At 50.9% G+C, this 20,598-nt stretch overlaps 17 protein-coding genes across 17 annotated transcripts; 8 read left to right on the forward strand and 9 right to left on the reverse strand.

Moving 5' to 3' along the window:
- Nucleotides 1-25: 25 nt before the first annotated feature.
- KL928_005234 (uncharacterized protein) lies at nt 26-2,647 on the reverse strand (the record flags this gene model as incomplete). The annotated part of the gene is made up of 1 exon (XM_043206021.1): nt 26-2,647. One exon carries the CDS (start codon nt 2,645-2,647, stop codon nt 26-28), a length of 2,622 nt encoding a protein of 873 aa, XP_043057474.1.
- Nucleotides 2,648-2,934: 287 nt separating this feature from the next.
- KL928_005235 (uncharacterized protein) lies at nt 2,935-3,795 on the forward strand (the record flags this gene model as incomplete). The annotated part of the gene is made up of 1 exon (XM_043206022.1): nt 2,935-3,795. The coding sequence occupies one exon, from the start codon at nt 2,935-2,937 to the stop codon at nt 3,793-3,795; it is 861 nt and encodes a 286-aa protein (XP_043057475.1).
- A 50-nt stretch (nt 3,796-3,845) lies between these two features.
- On the reverse strand, nt 3,846-4,706 carry KL928_005236 (uncharacterized protein; the record flags this gene model as incomplete). Its single annotated transcript, XM_043206023.1, has 1 exon — nt 3,846-4,706. One exon carries the CDS (start codon nt 4,704-4,706, stop codon nt 3,846-3,848), a length of 861 nt encoding a protein of 286 aa, XP_043057476.1.
- A 294-nt stretch (nt 4,707-5,000) lies between these two features.
- KL928_005237 (uncharacterized protein) lies at nt 5,001-5,645 on the forward strand (the record flags this gene model as incomplete). The annotated part of the gene is made up of 1 exon (XM_043206024.1): nt 5,001-5,645. The coding sequence occupies one exon, from the start codon at nt 5,001-5,003 to the stop codon at nt 5,643-5,645; it is 645 nt and encodes a 214-aa protein (XP_043057477.1).
- A 66-nt stretch (nt 5,646-5,711) lies between these two features.
- KL928_005238 (uncharacterized protein) lies at nt 5,712-6,388 on the reverse strand (the record flags this gene model as incomplete). The annotated part of the gene is made up of 2 exons (XM_043206025.1): nt 5,712-5,738; nt 5,804-6,388. 2 exons carry the CDS (start codon nt 6,386-6,388, stop codon nt 5,712-5,714), a joined length of 612 nt encoding a protein of 203 aa, XP_043057478.1.
- Nucleotides 6,389-6,472: 84 nt separating this feature from the next.
- KL928_005239 (uncharacterized protein) lies at nt 6,473-6,751 on the forward strand (the record flags this gene model as incomplete). Its single annotated transcript, XM_043206026.1, has 1 exon — nt 6,473-6,751. The coding sequence occupies one exon, from the start codon at nt 6,473-6,475 to the stop codon at nt 6,749-6,751; it is 279 nt and encodes a 92-aa protein (XP_043057479.1).
- Nucleotides 6,752-6,807: 56 nt separating this feature from the next.
- Nucleotides 6,808-7,665, reverse strand: KL928_005240 (uncharacterized protein; the record flags this gene model as incomplete). Its single annotated transcript, XM_043206028.1, has 1 exon — nt 6,808-7,665. The coding sequence occupies one exon, from the start codon at nt 7,663-7,665 to the stop codon at nt 6,808-6,810; it is 858 nt and encodes a 285-aa protein (XP_043057480.1).
- Nucleotides 7,666-7,746: 81 nt separating this feature from the next.
- Nucleotides 7,747-8,871, reverse strand: KL928_005241 (uncharacterized protein; the record flags this gene model as incomplete). Its single annotated transcript, XM_043206029.1, has 1 exon — nt 7,747-8,871. One exon carries the CDS (start codon nt 8,869-8,871, stop codon nt 7,747-7,749), a length of 1,125 nt encoding a protein of 374 aa, XP_043057481.1.
- Nucleotides 8,872-9,265: 394 nt separating this feature from the next.
- On the reverse strand, nt 9,266-10,921 carry KL928_005242 (uncharacterized protein; the record flags this gene model as incomplete). Its single annotated transcript, XM_043206030.1, has 1 exon — nt 9,266-10,921. The coding sequence occupies one exon, from the start codon at nt 10,919-10,921 to the stop codon at nt 9,266-9,268; it is 1,656 nt and encodes a 551-aa protein (XP_043057482.1).
- An 83-nt stretch (nt 10,922-11,004) lies between these two features.
- On the reverse strand, nt 11,005-11,868 carry KL928_005243 (uncharacterized protein; the record flags this gene model as incomplete). The annotated part of the gene is made up of 1 exon (XM_043206031.1): nt 11,005-11,868. One exon carries the CDS (start codon nt 11,866-11,868, stop codon nt 11,005-11,007), a length of 864 nt encoding a protein of 287 aa, XP_043057483.1.
- A 62-nt stretch (nt 11,869-11,930) lies between these two features.
- On the forward strand, nt 11,931-12,221 carry KL928_005244 (uncharacterized protein; the record flags this gene model as incomplete). The annotated part of the gene is made up of 1 exon (XM_043206032.1): nt 11,931-12,221. One exon carries the CDS (start codon nt 11,931-11,933, stop codon nt 12,219-12,221), a length of 291 nt encoding a protein of 96 aa, XP_043057484.1.
- Nucleotides 12,222-12,309: 88 nt separating this feature from the next.
- On the forward strand, nt 12,310-13,019 carry KL928_005245 (uncharacterized protein; the record flags this gene model as incomplete). The annotated part of the gene is made up of 2 exons (XM_043206033.1): nt 12,310-12,903; nt 12,987-13,019. 2 exons carry the CDS (start codon nt 12,310-12,312, stop codon nt 13,017-13,019), a joined length of 627 nt encoding a protein of 208 aa, XP_043057485.1.
- A 16-nt stretch (nt 13,020-13,035) lies between these two features.
- On the forward strand, nt 13,036-13,862 carry KL928_005246 (uncharacterized protein; the record flags this gene model as incomplete). Its single annotated transcript, XM_043206034.1, has 2 exons — nt 13,036-13,757; nt 13,835-13,862. The coding sequence occupies 2 exons, from the start codon at nt 13,036-13,038 to the stop codon at nt 13,860-13,862; spliced, it is 750 nt and encodes a 249-aa protein (XP_043057486.1).
- A 63-nt stretch (nt 13,863-13,925) lies between these two features.
- KL928_005247 (uncharacterized protein) lies at nt 13,926-15,961 on the reverse strand (the record flags this gene model as incomplete). Its single annotated transcript, XM_043206035.1, has 2 exons — nt 13,926-15,593; nt 15,791-15,961. The coding sequence occupies 2 exons, from the start codon at nt 15,959-15,961 to the stop codon at nt 13,926-13,928; spliced, it is 1,839 nt and encodes a 612-aa protein (XP_043057487.1).
- A 38-nt stretch (nt 15,962-15,999) lies between these two features.
- On the forward strand, nt 16,000-17,682 carry KL928_005248 (uncharacterized protein; the record flags this gene model as incomplete). Its single annotated transcript, XM_043206036.1, has 1 exon — nt 16,000-17,682. The coding sequence occupies one exon, from the start codon at nt 16,000-16,002 to the stop codon at nt 17,680-17,682; it is 1,683 nt and encodes a 560-aa protein (XP_043057488.1).
- Nucleotides 17,683-17,733: 51 nt separating this feature from the next.
- Nucleotides 17,734-19,116, reverse strand: KL928_005249 (uncharacterized protein; the record flags this gene model as incomplete). The annotated part of the gene is made up of 1 exon (XM_043206037.1): nt 17,734-19,116. One exon carries the CDS (start codon nt 19,114-19,116, stop codon nt 17,734-17,736), a length of 1,383 nt encoding a protein of 460 aa, XP_043057489.1.
- Nucleotides 19,117-19,273: 157 nt separating this feature from the next.
- On the forward strand, nt 19,274-20,569 carry KL928_005250 (uncharacterized protein; the record flags this gene model as incomplete). The annotated part of the gene is made up of 1 exon (XM_043206039.1): nt 19,274-20,569. The coding sequence occupies one exon, from the start codon at nt 19,274-19,276 to the stop codon at nt 20,567-20,569; it is 1,296 nt and encodes a 431-aa protein (XP_043057490.1).
- Nucleotides 20,570-20,598: the final 29 nt, after the last annotated feature.

Raw genomic sequence — 20,598 nt, forward strand, 5'->3', positions numbered from 1 at the left:
ATTATATTGTATATTAGGAAACTTGTTACAATCTATAGAAACAGTCTATCTGAGCACGATTTGATTGTAGATTTGAGGTGACAATATCGTTGATTTCGTTCGCGTACTTTGTATTTTTTCTGGAGAATCTATCGGAGACACTGATCAATTTATCCAAATTAATCTGCTCCTTAATCCCAGATTGGTTGAGATGTTGAAATAATTCCACGAGGAAGCGCAGATCAACACTGATCTGAAGCAGTCCACTCGAATTGAACTGTTGAATGCTTTTGAGACTCTCAATCAGTTTGAAAATGAAGTGATTTATCAGGTCAAGCTCGATTCTCATAATGTAATTTTTATTTGCATTGTGGCCAAGCAGTCTTGACTTCACCAGTATTATCAAATTGATCGGTTGCAAAATAAATTTCGAGACAAGAATTTGCCTGGCCGAAAACTGGAACCAGTCAACGTTCTTCACTCCACTGAAAATGGTATCCTCTAGCTGCTTTTTGTAAATGCTCATGTAGTCCCCATAAACTTTAATCTCATATTTCTCGATTTTGCCATAGACATCAACACTGGATGTGGAGTACTTGGTGCCGAAGTTGGTATCAAAAATCTTCAGGATTCGAGGCAGAAGACGCAACTTGAGCAAAGACAGGTTACTGAGAATGGCAGGGTAGTAGAAATCTCTGTCTTTGGTGTCATCTGCGTTGGTAACTATACATTCCAACTGGTTATCAGCAATGATATCAAGAGATGTGATAAATTGCTTTTCAACATTAGCCAGCAGTTCCGACTCAGGTTCGTAAATCAAGCTGCGCAGTTTCGGAATAAACATCTGATAGAAGTTCATGATATAATCAGCGGTTTTCGTACAACCTTCAAATGTGTTGCTTGTCGTCCAATCTTCTGTATGCTTCAGCCGCTTGGTATCTTGAATCAGGACACACAGGACACCGTTGACGAGGTTGGAGTTGATTGTCTTCAATGTAGACACAAACCGGCTGTATTCAAGAGAGGTCTTATTTTTCAGTTTGTCGATGGTTTTCTCAAGCTCTTGTTGGAGCACGATACAGTTATTGAGAGATGTCAAAACAGATGTGTGAGGCGGTATAAATCCATACGAATCCAAGGACGCGGCATCCTTGAGAGGCCGCTGACCCGTTTCAGTAGGAATTGTTTTGGTGCTTAGTTCTGCACTGGTAGCATCGAAGATAAATATAAGCTGGCTACACAGTTTTTCTGTGAGCACCTGTAAATACTCATCGAATTTCTTTAACTGATAATCTTCGAGCTTTAAATGCTGGCGGGAATGAGGATTTTTGATAGGCAATTCATGTTGAAGATCATCTTGAGTGAAAAAATCAATCATGGTTGCGAATTTGTAGAATCTATTGGTAATGATTTCCTCAGTCAGCTCACTCACATAGGCTCCTAGGAAGCCCCACAAGTTTGCAACTAGAGGGGGGTCCACAATGTCGACGTCAGATCCGTGCTCTGCAATCAAGTAATGCGTGTGTTTCAATGCAGCGATAGAGATCTCGTAACTATCTTCACTATTGTAAGCTTTAGCCAGGTTTTCACGAGCCTTGAGGAACCGCGAAAGCTGAACCTTGGTGAGATCTCCATCGATGCTCTCCTGGATATAATTGTATTCGAGGTTCAAAAAGTATGGAATTGGGTTCTCACTCACTCCGAGCTCTAGTAATCTCTTTATTATTGAAAGGAAGGAAGATTCAGATTGCGCACTCAACGAGCCAACGTTCTCAATGTGCACGTGTCCCAGTTTCTCCCATAATTGTTTTTTGTAGTCAGAAATAATATCCTCCACCTCGGCCCATATTCTATCCAAAACAGGCTTGTTTTTCTCGTCGTTCTTGGTCGAGCTATAATACACTTTTCTTCCTGCCATGTACTCGTTCAAAATCGAATCAAAATCCCCCAGAGCCACTAATTTTGTGAGCTTTTTAGGGAGGTCCAAAAGAACACTGTTACTGGAGATCAGCGACAGGAAACTCTCAATCTCAGACGCTCTTTCCATACCATCGAAGACGGGGTTCAGCATCATTGTTGAGGACGTGTTAGCTTTCGCAATGGACTCATTCAGGGCGGTGATGTTCGCGGAAAGATTGCTCATGGAGTATTCGCTGTAGACCTCATCAAGCAGCTTTTTATTATCGATGGCTTTTTGGAAATTCTCCCCAATGAGTCGTTGCAATCTGGGTTTTTCAGCTTCCAGGCTTCTCCCTAGATATTCAACGCTTTTCTGTAACTCTTTATACGTTTTTTCCCTGTGTATAGTTGTCAGGAACAAGCGCGCATTAAACGATTTCGAGTCCACCAGGAACTTCAGCTTCTTAGGGTCCCTTGTATCATCAATCACATCTTTGTCAATAAGTTCATCCAGGATCGATTCGTGAAACCCTAATGGATCGGTCAGATTGAAGGCTGAGCGTCGTTTCTCTGCTGCTGGCTCGTCAGGCTGATCCGTGAGCAACTTGTTGAGCTGTTCCTTGGGGATTCTTTTGGTGATCTCGTCCAGATTGTCATTCTCGTTCAGCACAATTGGATTCGAGGCAAGCGATGCGGTTGAGTATTCCGAAGGCTCCAGAGTACGCAATTGGTAAAAGTCCAAAAGCGTCTTTTTGTCTACTACTTCCATGCGTTGGGTGTCCATGGGAAGAAAATAAACAGAGAAATAAATTTCGTCGCGTCGATCAGTCTAGAGCAGTATGGGAGCATCAACAGAGAGCCATCTCTACAGTCGCAGTTTGCTTGGCATCTACGCAGGTCCGATCAGCTGACTCAGCTGTTCTGGACCCACTCAGCTGTGTCTCTTGTTGTTCGTCCTCCGCTTTCCGCACGTGGTTAATTTCCCCATTCGGAAACCGAGTATAAAATATTGGTTTTTTGCTACCTAAAGCAAAACTTGCTGATCTGCTTTCTACCATGGCCACACAGAAATCCGCATCGCTCGATGCTCCTCTCGAGATAAGCAAGCCGAGCACCATTGAATCAATGCCCATTCTGCCTGACCTGGCTGAGCCGGTGACGAATTTGCAGATGGACTACTTATCCTACAAGAAGTCCTTGCTCACTAAGGCAGTGTTTAAGTCCAAAGCTGTTGTTTCTCTGCTAGTGGCCGCGGTTGCGGGACTTTTCTACCGCAAATTTGGGCCTTACTTCACTCCATACAACTTTAAAAACGGAACTATCGAAGGACTACTCAATATCTACCATTCTCCATATTTCATCCAAGACGCATTCTATCTTGTCTCATCGACGTTTATGATTTTCTCCGCCACTCTTGTTGCCGCGTGGCTTCAGACAAACTTCTTGAAGTACGAGGCAGCGGAAGTGCCCAAACACATGGAGCAGTATTTTGGGCTGGACCTGGAAGAGTATGCCAAAACAGCTGTCAAGTCGAAGCTCAGAAAAGTCCCGACAGACGTGAAAAAAAAGGTGGAATTCATGGAGAAACACTCGTTTGTGGTACAATATCGCGAGACACCAATTGCATTTATAGTGCAGCAGAAGGAGACTGACTCCAGCTACAAAATCACGGGTTTTGCGGTGAGACGCGTCTATATCAGGTCCAAGATCCTCGCAGACCTTCTCGACTGGGCCAAAAAACAACTTGGTCCCCAAGAATCGACTTCGGTCGCTGTCTACTCGTTTGAGACGTTCGATATCGACATTCTTAAAGAAAGCGGCTTCAAGCTGCTGAAAAAGGAGCCGTTAGATTCCTTCGTTCTGGGAACATTGTTTGGGATCACTCGCGACACATATATCTACGGGCCAAGCAGCTAAGCTTGCGAATATCCTTTTACGCTGTATATTGTTTCGTTCTCTATAATACATTAATGACCGGCTCCGGCAGCTGTTTCTTCCTGTAGATGGAAAACATCATGGAGCTCGTCGTCCTCGAACTCGTTGTCGATCTCTATCTCGCGAAGAAGACCCGTCTTCACGTCATAAATAAATCCCAGTATCTCAAGCCCGCTGTGTTTCGATGCAGTCACGAAGCTAGGATGTTTGCGGATTTCGCTAATGGAATTGGCAATGTTGAGTTCACTGAGCTTGGTGCATTTGTCAAATGGGTCCTCGATGCTCTTCAGAGTGGCCAGGTTTTTGGCACGGATTTGTCTGACAGGCGCCAGCCAGTTGTCCAGCACGCCGCCGATTTTTTTGGACGCCAGGGCCGCCCAGACTCCGCCACAGTCGGTGTGGCCACACACAATGATCCGTTTCACCTTGAGCACGTCAATGGCAAACTGGAGCGCAGACATGGACGAGAAGTCCTGGTAAGATATCAGGTTGGCGATATTGCGTAGGGTAAACACCTCACCGGGAACGCAACCCAAAGTGGTGCATTCATTCACTCTGGAATCAGAACATCCAACCCACAGAGTGTGCGGAGACTGGCCCTTGCCGGACTTCTCCAACACTGCTGGCATCGTCTCCTGCAGGCGTTTCATCGCAGAGCGGTTAGCCTGTAAAATGTCGTTTACGTTGCTATCTCTGTCAAGCTGGAAAGGCGACTCCGAACTCACAGAAACTGAGGATTGGGAACTAAGAGACGGCGACATGCTGGTGGACGACGTCTTGTCAAGCTCAATCTCGGACTCTGTGGCGCCAGTCTGCTTGTGAGGGTGGTGATGGTGCCGTGGCTCGACGCCCTCCTGCTCGTGCTCGTATCTGATAACGTTGTTGATGCCCATTCTGGTGGAAAAAGTGTGTAATCTTCTTGGTAGGAGAGCAGATCTGAGCATCTAAACCTCGCGGACGGGCCGCTCAGGTATATATATAGTGCAAACCTCCAACGTTTTCTTCCAGGACGCTATTGTTCCGTCATTAGCCGCAACGCAAATTCAATGATGACATCAATATTTTACAATAGTTATCGATGCAACAGCGAACTTTTTCAGACGCACACCGGGTGATGTAAATAAAAAGTTTTTTTAGCTGATCAGGCTGTGCACTTGAACCAGGCTTGTTGAGTCATCTGTTGAGCAATGAAAGCCGCGCTCCGCCAGACGATCAAAACGCGACTCGCTAAAGTGAGCCAGCCAGAGCTTTTGGCGCAGTCGCAGCGAGTTCTCGCCAAGCTCACGGCGTTGCCCCAGTACCAGAACGCCCAGACTATCGCGCTCTACATGTCGATGGACAACTCCGAAATTAAGACAGATCTGCTGGTCAGAGATGCCCTTGAACGCGGAAAGCGTGTCTTCTTGCCCCGCATCACACAGTTGTCAAAGTTCCAGGACTACCGGCGACACGAAAAACAGAAATCCTGCTTGCATTTTCTACAGGTAGAACTAGACGATCTCGAGAAAATGAAGCCGCAGGGAAAATACCAGTTGCGAGAGCCAACGTTCCAATTTGCAGGCGGAAAAGTGGTGAACGATCTTCTGCTTACCAACACCCGGCTCGACCTCATGGTCATGCCGGGACTCGCCTTTACGCCGAACTGCGACCGGCTCGGACACGGCGTGGGCTTCTATGACGACTTCATCAAAAGATATCACGAAAAGTACAGCACAAAACCATATCTGCTGGGAATCGGGCTCAAAGAACAGCTGGAGCAGACGCTGCCCCTGGAGGCTCATGACGAAAAACTCGATTGTGTGATTCTGGGAGACGGGCAGTGCTTCCACTAGAACAGGCCAAAGAACCACTTAGTGCGCTCGGGAACAAACTTTGCGGTTGCCTTAACCAGCGTTCTCTTACCATTCCCAGCCAGCATAACGCCTCTGACCTCGACCTCTCCGTTCTCGACGGGACCAACCTTGGACTTGATGACCACGAAGCTGTCAACGAGCGTCGGGAACTTATAGTTTAGCGTAAGGCTTTTCGTGTGGACCTTTGCTGGGTTTTGCAGCCCATTTTGTAGCATGCAGTGTTTCTTCAGCGTCTCGTCGATCACCAGCGAGATAATGCCACCATGGACCAGAAATGGGTATCCACACAGCTTTTTCCCCAGATGAACAACACTGATGGACTCTCCGGACTCCTGGTTGTGGAATGTGATTGGCGCAATGGCAATGGAGCCAGGTGTGTTGAGTTTCTGATGGATGCCGTCCTTGACGGTGTCCAGCTGGTTCCACGCGCGCATGGCCACATATTTCGGGTCTTTGGACAGGTCTGCAACGACCGGCACTTGTTGCAACTTACTCTCTAGTTCCTGCTGATATTTCTCCGTCTCCTGCGGCGTGGTTGGCAGTGGGGTAGTGATGAACTGGTCCACTATCTCCTGGGCGGAATACTTGTAAGACAGGCCTAAACCAGCGGTGAATGCGAGCACATACAGCGGAACGTACGAGCGTGTGCGTTTTGCAGCTGTCTGCGAGTACGATCTGATAATCTGCTTGCCAATTGGCACGAATACTCTTGCCGTAAACATGACGGGGAAGAAGGGGACAATTACAAAATATCACTGGACGATCGACGCAAACTTAAACTGGAAAATTTTACAAGGCAATCTACAATGTCGTTCCTAGGATTCGGAGGAGGGGCTCCCCAGATCTCTTCAGAGCAGAAAATCCAGGCCGCTGAGGCCGAGCTCGACATGGTCACCACCATGTTCAACCAGCTCGTCGACTCGTGTCACAAGAAGTGTTTTGACAGAAACTACGCCGAAGGAGACCTGACCAAGAACGAGAGCTTGTGCATCGACAGATGTGTTGCCAAGTACTTCGACGCCAACGTCAAGGTGGGCGAGAGCATGCAATCATTGGGCAAGAGCGGAAGTCTCAACAGGAAATAAATGAATCGTGTGTATATACAGATTACCTATTATCAATCTAGCTAATGCAGGTGGCACTAGAGTCCTAATGCTTTGAACAGTCTCAGACGACATCCTTCGAGGGTGTTGAGCTTGGGACGCACGTCCAGATAAAATGCCGGGTCTCCCTCCTTTGCCGGCGGAGTGCTGTAGAAATCGATCACATAGTCCACTCTTTTCCCGCACCGGTCCACGATCCAATCGTGTCTGTCGAACGGCAGGTCTGCGCCAAAAATCAGGTTGCGGATCCGCGCACGAGGAGTGATTTTCTTCGAGTCTCCCTTGAAAGACGTCAGCTGGACTCCACCGCAATTCTCGCCTCCCTGACCGTTTTCCCACATCAGAATGTACGCCCATGCCCGCTCGTTCACCATATTGTGGATCGGAACGATGGTTTTCATGTCTCCCGCGTCCGGGTTCCAATCTTTGCGTCTCATGGCGTTGAAGAACTGTTTCTGCGACGGATATATCCAGTTCGATTTTGCGCCCGTACGTGGGATGGACGAGACCTCGCGCTCCTCAGGGAGGTCCACGTCCACGACGATCGGCTTTGGCGAGTCTAGGTCGTCGGAGGAGCACGTTGTGTCCTGCTCCACGGCCTCGGGAGCAAACGTCGTTTTTCCTGCGGTGAGCCACGTTTTGCGCGCTTCGTGGTCGACAGGACACGTTTCCGAGGAGCTGCCGGTGGCCGGTGGGTGTCCTGGCGGGTATATGCTCTGGGAGGGGGCGATCTGAGCTGGAACGGATGGTGCCCACAGCAGTCGCGAGAGGAACGACTGCGGGGCCGCGGGCTCCCGAGACGGGCTCTGTCTGGCCCGCTCTGTCTGCTTGGCCTTCGCAAGCCACTTTTCGCGGGCCGCGTGGTCCACAGGGCACTTTGGCTGGTCCTGGCTCATGGCTGATGATTGTTTGAAATTTTATTGGAGCACAAATGGTGCGAGGAGTGTGGATACAGTTGAAATACATACATTCAGTGACTACATAAACAAGTTCCAGAATCCACGTTTCTCCAGAGCGACCTCGTCGGAGGCAGTCGAGACGTAGTCCGACGCGTTGGCGTACGTGCTGCTGCTCAGCCGGTAGTATGGGACATACGACGAGTACGCAGACGAGGTGGTGGTGTTGGAGTAAACGGCGGGAGCAGAGTAGCTCGAGCTCGAGGAAGTCGCGGAGGCGCTCGAGGTGATGTAGTCTGTGACGTAGGAGGTCACGTAGGAGGTCGAGACGGCCGTCTCGAAGCACGACTCGGTGGTCAGCACCGTCAGGGTAGAGCCGGCAGAGTCGGTGATAGGGATGGTGGCAGTGACCGACATGGTCAAAGTGGACGTCAGGTACACGGTGCTGGTCAACGTCAAGTCCGAGGAAGCGCTTGACGAGGCGCCGCAGCCCGCGGTGACCGTTTCCGTGACAGTCACGGTAGCAGGGGTGGCCGAGGCTGCTGGTGCAGAGGTTTCCGACGAGGAGGCCGGCGAGCTGCTGGCGGCGGTCTCGACGACGGCGGTTGCCTGGGCAGCGACCGACGAAGGAGAGGCCTCGGGGCTCGAGGTGGACGAGGTGCCTTGTGTGACCGTCACGAAGACTGTGGACGTTCTGGTCGAAGTGGTGGTGATCTCCTTGCCGTTGGACTCGTAGGTGGAAGTCACAACGTCCTCAGTTGGCTCGGACGAGACGCTGACCAGTGCGGACGCAGAGGTCGTGGCAGCAGCAGCGCTCGTGCTCGAGCTGGAGCATGGCACGGTGACGGTGATGGTGACGCCCTCGCTGACAGTGGTGTAAGTGGTGTAGTCAGTTGGAGCAGCAGAGCTGGAGCTGCTGGAGCTGCTGGCGCTGGTGGCCACGCTGACAACGCTGTAGGAAGCGGCGAGGGAGGAGGAGGAGGAGGACGCAGACGAGGAGGCGCTGCTGGACGTGTCTGCCAAGCAAAGAGTGCAAGGTTCCACGATGGTCACTGTCGAGCCAGCTGTAACAGTGGTGTAAGTGGTCAGGGGGGTGGAGGAGTTGTCGTATCTCTTGCCGAGGTTGAAGAACCCGGCAACGGGAAGGGCCTCGGCTTGGGTAGCGGAAAGGGCCAAACAGGTGTAAAGGAGCGACAAGAAGTTCATTCTGGAAGCACTGCGATTTCTGTTCAACGGATGTTTAAAGGAGTGACTGGTTGAGGAAATCGAGAGCACTGAAGCTTGGAAATTGTCAGTTGGTCAGTATCGCTGTGTATTTGTTGTAAACATTTCAACAACAGCCACTGCCTCTTTTTTATAACACGGTGATTTTGGAATGTAAGCGTTACGAAGGAGTAAACTTGCAACCGCGACTGCTATGCATCGAAATAATAAAATATGACAATTGAAATATTTTAGATCAATGTCGCGAAACGCGTCTCGCCTGAAAATCTTGCCTGTTTCGCGTGAGCTTATAACGACAAACAATGCATCCTCGACCTAAAACAAGGTTTTGGGAATGGTCCGACACGGTGTCGTCCACCGCAGCGCTCTATACATGCTACAGATCCGGATCTGGCGTGAGGCCAAGATGCTGTCCTGTGAGGAACTGCATCTCTCCAATTTGTTCTGGAAAATATTCCTGCTTGACCCGTCCGTCCTTGTAGTCCGGATTGTATTTGTAACCTTTCGAGTAGCCAACCTCTTTCATAAGCTTCGTCGGCGCATTGCGCAAATGTAGCGGGATGGACGCCGACGCAAATTCCGGCTCAGAGTCGAGCTTAGCATTCAGCTCGTTCCAGCCTCTGTATATCTCCACAGATTTTGGTGCTCGTGCTAGTTTCACCGCGCAATGCACCAGCGCTAAATCAGCCTCGGGAAGCCCAACAAACTGCACGGCCTGGTACGTCGCTATGGCGAACGGCAGGCACGAATCGTCAAGCACGCCGACGTCCTCGCTTGCTATTCGTATCATTCTCCGGGCGATATAGAGCGGATTCTCGCCCCCTTTCAGCATTCGCCCCAGATAGTACATGGCAGCGTCGGCATTGGATCCTCTGATGGATTTGTGGAACGCAGATATGGTATCATAGTGTGCGTCGCCCACGCGGTCGTAGACCATGTGGGTACGCTTCAGAACTTCTCTCAATTGCTCAGCATTGACCTCTATCACATGTTTGCCTGGCTCCAAACTGTAGTTCGTCATGAAATGCGAGTCTGCGAGCTCCAGCAGGTTCAAGGCACTCCGTGAGTCTCCATCTGCTATATTGCAGATATAGCCAATTGCCTCTTTGTTGAATCGCAGAATTGGGACGTTATGAACCAGTTTGCGCGTTTTGTTGATCACCAAAAGCGCTTTGGACACGATCTTATGGAGTTCGTCGGAGGTGAGTCTGTTGAGCACAAAAACTCTGCAACGCGACAGAAGAGCGCTGTTGAGCTGGAAACTCGGGTTTTCTGTCGTTGCGCCCACAAGCGTGATGGTGCCCTTCTCAACATGGGGCAGAAAAATGTCCTGTTGCGCCTTGTTGAACCGATGGATCTCGTCAATGAATACTATGGTGTGTCTTTTCGTCAGCTTGTACTCGTTGCGTGCCTCTTCGAAAACGCGTTTGCAATCGCTGATTCCGTTGGACGTCGCGCTGAGCTCAATAAATCGCGATTTAGTAGCGTGCGAGATTAATCGTGCCAGCGTCGTCTTGCCTGTGCCCGGATATCCCCATAATATGAGCGATGGAACGCGATCGTTCTGGATAAACCCTCGGAGAATGCCTCCCTCGCCGACCAGATGTTCCTGTCCGATGTAGTCTTCGAGGCTGGAGGGCCGAAGACGCTCTGCCAGGGGCAATTTTGCTTGTGCCTTCAAAAGACGTAGCTCGTCAGCAGGATCGGTTTTTCGCACCTTGGGCTCCGGCTCAACGATCTCAATTGATGTGTTCCCTTCGTGGTCCGACGACAGCGACTGGCTGTCTGAAAGAGTCCGTTTTTGGCTGTTCTCGTACTTATAAGAAGACTTTTTGGTGGACTTGGTACCGGTCAGCAGCGAGGAGACCGATTTGGCAGGCTGCGACGTTAGCTCAGGGGCGGTCTCTGTGGCTGGAGCCGGAGCGGCTGGTGGCGGGACACTTTCGGGCTGTTCTGTGCAGGTATCCAGATGTTTATTAATGAGCGCGATGTCGACTTTTCTCTGACAGACGGGGCAGTTTATCAAACGCATACGCGAAATAGATAAAGAATTTCTTGATCTGCTCAAAAAAAAAAAAAAAAAATCTATGTCAATTACAAATCGAGCTACATAAGTCATAATTCATCCTTGGCGTTTTTAGCGCTTTTGGATTTCGCGGACCTGCTTTTTTTGAAGTCCCTGAAGCTTTTGTACAGACCCTTTTTCAGACCCTTCAAGAAAGCCCCGCGTGGGCTGGTCTCCCCGTCCTCTGCCTCTCCATAATTGCCCAAAAACTCCGCTATGGCTGTTCTTTCGGTGGGGCCTTCGTACCGATGGAACGACCCATCGCGATCAATCACCACGATCTGCGGTAACTCCTTGACGTCAACGTATTTCTCGACCTCAGATCTGATCTCGTCAGTCACCGTCAGATAGCCAAACTCCATCGATCCGAGAAAATCAATTGCCAATGCCTTGAACATGGGCGAGATGGACGTTTTGCTGGTCAGGAGAAGAACCCGCGGTTTGTCCTTGGGAGCCAAGAAGCCGGGGACATTGCGCGCATTGAGCCTCTTCACATAGTTCTTCACACGGCCTTTCACAAACTCCGTGAGCTTGCTGGCAACCCGCTCACCACGGTAGATCTCGGAGCTATGGCCATTTTCCTTGGTGACCTTACCGGTCCACTTTGGCGGTCTGAACACTAAGACCGTTGGAAAACCCTCAATTCTGTACTCGTTGCACAGCTTTTTGTTTTCCGGCAAATCGCAGTTGACCGCAGCATACTGTGCCACGTCGGAGCTGGCTTTGGCTGCCTTGATGTAGTGGCTTCTGAACTGCTGACAGTATCCGCACCAAGGGGCGTAGAACTCGACCACGGATGTGTGGTTTGTCTTGTAGACAACGTCGTCAAACGACTTGGGCGTCAGCTCGTAAATGTGTTTCGAATTGGCATAAAAGGCGTGGGCCAGCGACACCAAAAAGAATAGCACCAACATGATTATGTTTCCACTCTGCGAGTTATTTTTGGTGGAAAAATTTATTATTTTTATTCATCAAAATGATCACCAAGTTCTTCTCCAAGATTGTGGTTAAGTTCAATCCTTTTGGGCCAGAGGCCAAATGCGCGCGCTCTTTCATTGGGCTCATTTCGCCTCAGCTTCGTCAGACATGCCAGGTCGACCTCGAAGTGCTGCCTAGAGCAAGCACTAAACCTCCGCTTCTCAAAGTGACGTTCAAAGATAACACCTCGATGGAGGGCAATCCGGCCGAGCAAACGCTGGAGGATATTAGCCAGATGCTCGATAGACACTCAAGACAGCTACAGTTCAAGGAAGACGCAAACAGATAGAGCCAATGATAGCATGGTGTGCAGTGCTAGGCATTGCACAGTGATGTTTTTTTCAGCTAAATAATTTTCACACTTTTGTACATACTATATGATAAGATCAGCCGTACTAAGAATAGGGAAACGTTCCCTTAGTTCGAAGACTACTGTCATAACAACTCCTATTTTTTATGTCAACGCCAAGCCCCATATCGGACATTACTACTCAATGACTCTCGCGGACGTCTACAACAGATGGCTCAAATTAAGTGGAGAGTCAACTTTTTTCACAACAGGCACGGACGAACATGGTCTCAAGGTCCAAACAGCAGCTTCCATTGCTGGACTAGATCCAAAAACCTTTTGTGATGGACTCTCCCAGAAATTCAGAGACCTGGCTTCCGTAGGAAATATACAGCACGATAGATTCATTAGAACCACAGATCCCGATCACCTGGAGGCCGTGCAATTTTTCTGGAAAACCCTGGAGGAGAAAGGACACATATACAAGGGCAAACATAGCGGATGGTACTCGGTTTCCGACGAGTGCTTCTATTCAGAGACCGAGATCGAGGAGGTGGACGGGAAAATGGTCGCCAAGGAGACAGGCGCGGCCGTTGTGTACGAGACCGAGGAAAACTACTTCTTCCGCTTGCGCGAGCACCAGCAGCGGCTTGTCCAGTTCCTCGAAGCCAACCCAACATTCGTGCAACCTGCCCTCTACCACCAAACACTGCTGCGTGATCTGCGGTCACGTGACCTCGACGACCTGAGCGTCTCGCGGCCCAGTTCGCGGGTGAGCTGGGGCATCAGCGTCCCTGATGACCCGTCTCAGAAGATGTACGTTTGGTTTGATGCTCTGATCAACTATCTGACCTGTATTGGGTATCCTGCTCAGATACCGCACGGGCCATCGTTTGTGCATCTGGTTGGAAAGGAGATCGTCAAGTTCCACTGTATCCACTGGCCAAGCTTTTTGATGGCCTGCGAGCTTCCACTCCCGCGCGGTGTAATTGTTCACGGCCATTGGCTCATGGGTGGGCGCAAGATGAGCAAGAGCCGGGGCAATGTTGCCGATCCGGTCGAAATCTGTGAAAAATACGATACTGACGCACTACGTCTATTTATGATGCGCTATTCTGTGCTGGACTCAGACTGCGACTATTCTGAAAGCAAGCTGAACGCGACGAGAAACGAGTTCATCGACAAGTTCTGCAACCTGCTCACGCGGTCTCTGTCCAAGAAGTTCAGTATTTCTCGGGCTCTCGCAAAGGTTGAGACTCGCGGGGTTTCGAGCCTGCTTGACGAAGCTGGGGAGGAATACGCAGCTGACTTGCGGTCGCTTTATGAGCAGGTGGACGAGCTGCCGGGGATTATCGATCCGCATTTGAGGAAAATGGAGCTGCACAAGGCGGTCCTAGCTATCTGGCAATTGCTTCCTCGAATTAATGGACTATTCGACAAATACGAGCCATGGAGACTAAAAGGGCCTGAAAACGAGCTCAAACAGGACCTTGTGATCTTTAGTGCACTCGACTCACTGCGCTGTTTGCTGATCCTGTTGCAGCCTGTTGTTCCTGACTACACAAAGATGCTGCTCGACAAATTGCAGGTCGAGCCTTCCAAACGAACTATAGACATGGCCGGCATTGCAAGAGACACTAGCTATGCCAAGTCCGCTACTTTCTCGAAAGGAGAGACGGTCCCGTTGCAAAAAATCAAACTAGACTAAACGGCTATTTTTATGGCCTCGCACTGGAGGCTGTCCAGATCCAGTACTGCCATCTGGCCCGTCTCGCAAAAATCCGGCACCGCGACGATCCGTACGGGTATCGGAGGGTCTCGGGCGCAGTGCAGCGTCATCTCGGCGGTCTCGAACTTGGGCTGGTTGCCGACAAAGTACACGTGAGGAGTCTCGTCCAGGGTGAACGGGTCGTCGACGTCGTACGGATAGCACGTGAGCGTGTCTGGCGCAGTAGGGACGACGTTCTGCCAGTGCATTGTTGCTTCCAGAAGCTTGAGTCTGGACTCGTTGACGATTTCGTTTCTGACCGGCGAGTCCATGCCGTTGCCCTCTCCGTTGAGGTCCACCTGTATGTTAGGAATAAAGTACTTGAACATATCGTTGATGTTTTCTCCCGACGTGCCCAGCAGTCGCACGCCGTCGATTTCGAGCCAGGCAGGATTGGTGGAGCGCGCGAAGTTGGCATACGAGCCGGCCTTCTTGAAAAACGCCGGGTGCAGAGGCTGTTTTGGAAGACTCACCTCGCAGGGGTCCGAGTCGCCCGGCATGATGGTCACGGGGACGGAGTTCAGCAGCTCGTAGATGTAGGCGTCCAGCTGCTCGATTGCGTCCGCGTCGTAGTTGGACTTGTTGAGCTCCCTATATTTATCTTTCTCCAGCACCACCTGGTCGGGCGACTCGACGCATCTGATCGAGTTGCCCGCTAAAACGACCCGCGTGATCGATCTCAGGAACTCCACGGTTTCAGGCGACGAGTCCAGCTCTCCCATGAGGTACTCCTTGAGCACTTCGAGCGGACCCAGGCTGCTCTGGTTGTTGATATGGAGCCCCGAGATCAGCAGCACCTTGTTGCCCGCGGTGTGCACCGGACGCGGCACTTGCGGCCCTGGCTCCGGGTATACCACGTCCACCACGGTGAAAATGCCGGCCTCGACCTCCATGCCCAGAACACCAACCACTGCCCCGGTGACGAGCAATATTTTATCGAGGATCTCGCCGTCCAGAATCATCCGTCCAGACTCGTCTTCGAGCATCACCTGGTCGTTCTGCGGGTCAGAGTACGCGGTGGCCCGCAGCTGGTCCAGTTTGCTGAGCTCCGCAGACTCCTGCACGTCGTTTGCCCCGTACACGTTGTTGCTCACCTCCTCGAGAATGTTGGGCTTGTACTTCATGTCCATGAAAACGGTTCCGATGGTGTAGCAGGGCGTCATGTTCTTGATGTCGAGGATTTTGTTCACATACACCACGCTTTTGTTGTTGATTGTCTCCTGTTTCCACTTGGCGTTGGCACGTTTGAGACAACGCGACTTGAGCTTTTTCACGCGCTGGCTGTAGATCTTGTTGAACTGGTTGGCGTACGTCCGCGTGCCGGGAGCAAGCCTGTACGCGTCGGACTTGCTGAACTGGTCGGGGACCGCGGATTCGTGGCGAAGAATGCGGTCAGAGGTCATGGTGTTCATACGCGTAGTACGGTGCAAGGGTGAAAAATTATTTATCGAATCACAATCACTGTGGTTCAAATGGGGTGGGCGCGGGAGTTGGCGTCTGGCGGACACTTTTCGAGCGGTCATCACGGTCCTAGCACACACGCGACGGAAAACGACTTGGTCTAAGCGAGACCTGTCCCGTCCCAATGGCATCTGGCTGCCGCACTCGTAGACTTGTGGCTACTTCTCTGAACAGGAATGAGAGAGACGCCAGCAGCTTCGACGCAAACGAGTCTGTTCTCTTTTGCTGCGCAGCAACAGAGGTCGTCACGACTACGGGGCTGCGTCGTGACGAGCTACAAGATTGCACACCGATGAGAACACAGCGCAGAATGAGAGAGCTAGCGAGTCCTCAACGACACGAGCCACGTCGACATATCAATCGTATCTGTAGACTCTTTAGGACCACATGTGCACACTGCCCAGCCAGACCCAGCGTAGATCGACAGGGTCCTAAAGCTACCTGTGGCGGTGTACAGATGCCCCGGGACTCGAATTCGGGCTGTGGTGCGAGGAGGACCAATGGACACCATAACAAAAATCACAGGGACTTAATTCTGTATATTGCACAATGGAAAGACTCGACCTAGCCACCTACAGCAAGGAGATCAAGCAGTACTACGACAATCTCATCTCCGGTGAGCTGTCCTACGTCATTTACACCACCCAGAAAGACTCGTCTCTCAAGCCGACCGTCCAGGGCGACGGAGACATCAACGAATTCGTGACCGAGTTTGAGGAAGGCGCAGTCCAATTCGGTTACATTCGTGTCACTCCGTACGGTTCTGACGTCCAGAAGATTCTGCTTGTCGGCTGGTGTCCAGACTCTGCCCCCTTGAAGAGCAAGGTCTCGTTCTCGAATAACGTCGCCGAAGTCGGCAGGATCTTGCACTACCACGTCCAGGTGACTGCGAGAGACCCAGATGACCTGGACGTGGACGACCTGCTCAAAACAGTGAGCAATGCGTCCGGTGCTAGGTATTCCATCCAGTCGCTGCCACAGTCCTCTGCTCCTAGAACCACCAAGCCTGCCCCAAAGCCTGTCCCGAAGGCTGCCAAAACGGAAGAACCAGCTCCTCCCAAACCCGCTAGAATGAATCCGCCTAAACCTGCTACAGCCCCTGCTCCAGCTAAGCCTGCCGAACAGGACGATGAATGGGGCGGAGAAGAAGAAATACAAGAGAGAGACTTCAGCAAAAAGCCACTGGAGACCCTTCCTTCCGCATACAAACCAACAAAGGTCGACATTGAGGCCTTGAGAAACGGTCCGTCACAAACGACCAGCTCGCAGCCTGCCACCGTGTCGTTGAGTCTCGGAGACGGTCGCCTGTCTTCCCTGCCAAAACCAAAAGTGACAAACTCTGTCGCTTCCAAATTCCAGGAAGTTGTCCAGCCTTCGTTCGGCTCCAAACCTTCCTTTGGCGCTCCCCCAAAGAGGGAAGACCATGTCTCTTCTGGCCTGAACCGCAATTTTGGAGCCACCAACGGTAAGACCCCTGCACAGCTCTGGGCTGAGAAGAAAGGGCAGTACAAGGATGTGGAGACCGATTCGAAGCCCGTGAATGCTGAGTCTGAAGAAGAGACTAATGTGCATGTCGACGATGTCAGGGCCAAGCTGGAGGCCCTGAAAACCGAGGAGGAGCCAAGGCAAGCATTTCCTCCTCCGCCGGTGAGATCCTCGTTCCCACCTCCTCCAGTCAGAGCTGTTCCGAAGGAGGAAAAAGAGGAAGAAGAAGAGAAGGAGAGTGAGCCAGAAGAGGAGAAAGAGTCCCAAGTCGCTCCTGAACCTGCTCCTGCCCCTCCTACCGCACCACGGCCGGCTCCTGCTGCTCCGTCAGCAGCTCCAACGGCCGTTGCAGAGTACGACTACGAGCCAGCTGAGGATAACGAGATCGGCTTTGCAGAGGGTGAAGTTATCGTGGACATCAAGTTTGTCGACGAAGACTGGTGGCTCGGAACCAACGCTGCTGGCAAAACCGGTCTTTTCCCTGCCACATATGTTGTCTTGAACGAGAAAAACCACGACGAAGAATCAGCTGTCGAAGAGGCTCCAGAACCAGAACCAGAACCACAAACTTCCAAAGGGCTAACTGCTGTGGCAGAGTACGACTACGATGCTACTGAGGATAACGAAATCAGTTTCAAAGAGCAGGATGTCATCACAGAAATTGAACAGGTCGACGAAGATTGGTGGCTGGGATCCTGCAACGGCAAGAGAGGATTATTCCCTGCCAACTACGTTAAGCTACAATAATGCGAAAACGGATATTAGCAAGTTGTATAAATAACATCTAGAATTGGTAGTTCACTCTGAATTTTGCTTGAAGAGCGTCCCCCAGAGATACAGGGCTGGAGCGCCAGCTGCTGTCCTCTTGAGCCCACGCCGTGCAACAATGCCCTCGTGGGCGTTGAGAGATCTCACGTAGACGGGTATTTTGATCCAGTCGAGCTCGTTCAGGCTTGCACACATCAACTTGCGCTTATCATCGTATGGTAACGGTTCGAGCTTATCTGTCAACGGAAGCTCTGCCAGTGGACCAACATCCATCTCATTTATGAGGAATTTGAGAGATTCAGCAGCCTCTTCGGCGTCAAACTCGACCAGAATAGGGTTTGTATCATTGAGCGTTTCGGACCCTGCCCCCGAGTCTGTCGAAGACTCGCCCTTATCGCCCTGATCGGCAGACAGCTCCTGGAGTGTGTTTTCGACAATCTCCTGTGTTGCTTCGGCCAACGGATCCTCGTGTTCTCTTCTTTGGGTATGATGCCGAGCCTTGTTGCCCTCCAGTCGTTTCTGCAGGGTTTTCCAGGCACCTCCGTGGTCGAACACCGGCAGAAGCGACATCCTTATTGCGCTTTTGATTGTTCCAAATACACTCGCCACAAAAATCACCGGCAAGACCAGCGGAAGAAGCATCAGAAACACTCCAATGGCAATATTGCGGGTCCGTTGAAGATGGTCGATTTCTTCCTTATTTTTCAGCTCTGGATGGTACATTGTGGCCTTCAGGTCCACGATTCGAACCGGATACTCTTTGCCTAGCACCTTTACTGACGGCAACCCATCCACGTACTTGATTTCCAGGTTCTCCCAGAATTCGAACGGATTGTAGTTGGAGATGTACGAGGTAGCAAAGCTGACGAGTCTGTCGTTGCGCACATTGGCAAGAAGTATCCTTACTCTGAACAGAGACAGCCCTTTGAAGTACTTGCTTTCCTTGTCTGCTAGCTCCGGAAGCAGATCGGACTTGTGAATGAACAAGTCTCTTCCTGACTGTCCCACGAGTCTGCTACCAAGGAAATTCATCGCCCTGTCCAGAATCCGAGAGACTCTGAAAAACTTCACTCCAAGGTGTGGAGATGCGAACGTGCTGAACACCACGGGCTCAATGCTGTCGAAAAAGCCAATCTCATACAATTCTCCAATACAGTACCTCGCAATCAGCCCCCCTAAACTGTATCCCACCACGCTGATCTTCCTGACCTCCACGTCCTCGTCGCTCTTCAAATTCTCAATTGCGTCAAATATGTCTTTAATGACTCGGTCTCCGTTCACCTTGATGCCGTCGTATGTCTTGAAGGACCCGAAAGACGAGGGCTTCAAATAGTGGATTCGGTCTTCGGAAGACTGCAAACACTCCTGGAGAACCTGTTCCACCATGTCCATATGGCCTGAAACTCCCCACATACTGAATTATTAGCATTGGCGCCTCCTCCGAGCAAACTTACCCGTGGATCAGAACGACTAGATGGCCCACTTTTGCCATCTTTAGTATAGGAAATAAATATCGAACCGCTACAAAAATACCGACGCGTCGAAATATTTTTTTTTCCTATCGTTGACTATGTTTAGTGCTCCTGGCAAAGCCTTTGTGGCCGGAGGCTATCTGGTTCTGGACCCCAAATACAGGGCGTTTGTGATAGCCTTGTCGTCCAGAATGTATGCCCATGCTCACGTGGAGAAAGAGGCCGCAAAATACACCGAGGTTTGTGTCAAGTCCCCCCAATTCGCAGAGGGAGAATGGTGCTACAAGATAGATCTTTCCCGACCAGATCTCGCTCAGGAAATACACGGCCGCCACAATCCCTTTGTGAAATCTACAATAGACGTTGTTTTGCTGTATCTGGCTCCAAAACAGAACAAACGCATCACCATCACCATCTTCTCTGACCCAGAGTACCACTCTCAGAAAGACTCCACGCCGAAGACCTCCAAAACGGGTCTCAAAACTTTATACTACCACTCGCAGCCAATACACAAGGTGGCGAAGACGGGACTGGGCTCTAGTGCGGGTCTGGTTGCGTGCTTGACGACGGCGTTGCTCTCGTGTTTCAGTGAAAGCTTTGACGTGAAAAAGGAAACCACACTCACGAGGATCCACAACCTTGCTCAGGTTGCTCATTGTCACGCCCAGGGCAAAATTGGCTCAGGATTCGATGTGGCTGCTGCAACGTTTGGCTCAATTGTCTACCGCAGGTTCGATCCACAGCTTGTGAACAAAGTGATAGAGTCTTGGAAAAACGACGACTTGGTGCAATTGGTCGACAACACGGACTGGAAGATAGAACACACAAAGTGCTGTCTGCCTCCAGGAATCAAACTGCTCATGGGAGACATTGTCGGGGGGTCAGAGACTCCAAAACTGGTTTCCAAGGTTCTGGAATGGAGGAAGAAGGAACCTGAAAGGTCGCTTGAGGTGTGGACACATTTGAACACGAACAACATGCGGCTTATTGAGTCGCTTGAAAAGCTACAAGACACCAGCAAGATCCAGCCGGAAACATACAAATTATCGCTCCGGAGTCTGGTGGAAGGCAACAAAAGCGGCTTCAGCGACGTTGTATCGAGTATTCGGGGAATTCGCCGGTACATGAAAATCATGACGCAGGAGAGCGGCGCGGAGATTGAGCCAGACCAGCAGACAGAACTGTTAGACTACTGCATGTCGCTAAAAGGTGTTTTGGGCGGAGTGGTGCCTGGAGCTGGAGGCTACGACGCGGTCTGCTTGCTGGTGGCCGAAGACGCCATTCCGGAAGTGGTGGAGCGCACAAAAGACCTGTCTGTGACGTGGCTGAACCTGCGCGAGCAAGAAACAGGCATCCGCGAAGAGGACGTGTCGAGCTTTATCGGTTTTTTATAGATAAAGAATTGTAATTGGCACACCTCGCA

The sequence above is a fragment of the Ogataea angusta genome (assembly GCF_019207475.1).
Source record: "Ogataea angusta isolate 61-244 chromosome Unknown 61-244_NODE_13_length_294202_cov_90.480228, whole genome shotgun sequence".
Classification (NCBI taxonomy): domain Eukaryota; kingdom Fungi; phylum Ascomycota; class Pichiomycetes; order Pichiales; family Pichiaceae; genus Ogataea; species Ogataea angusta.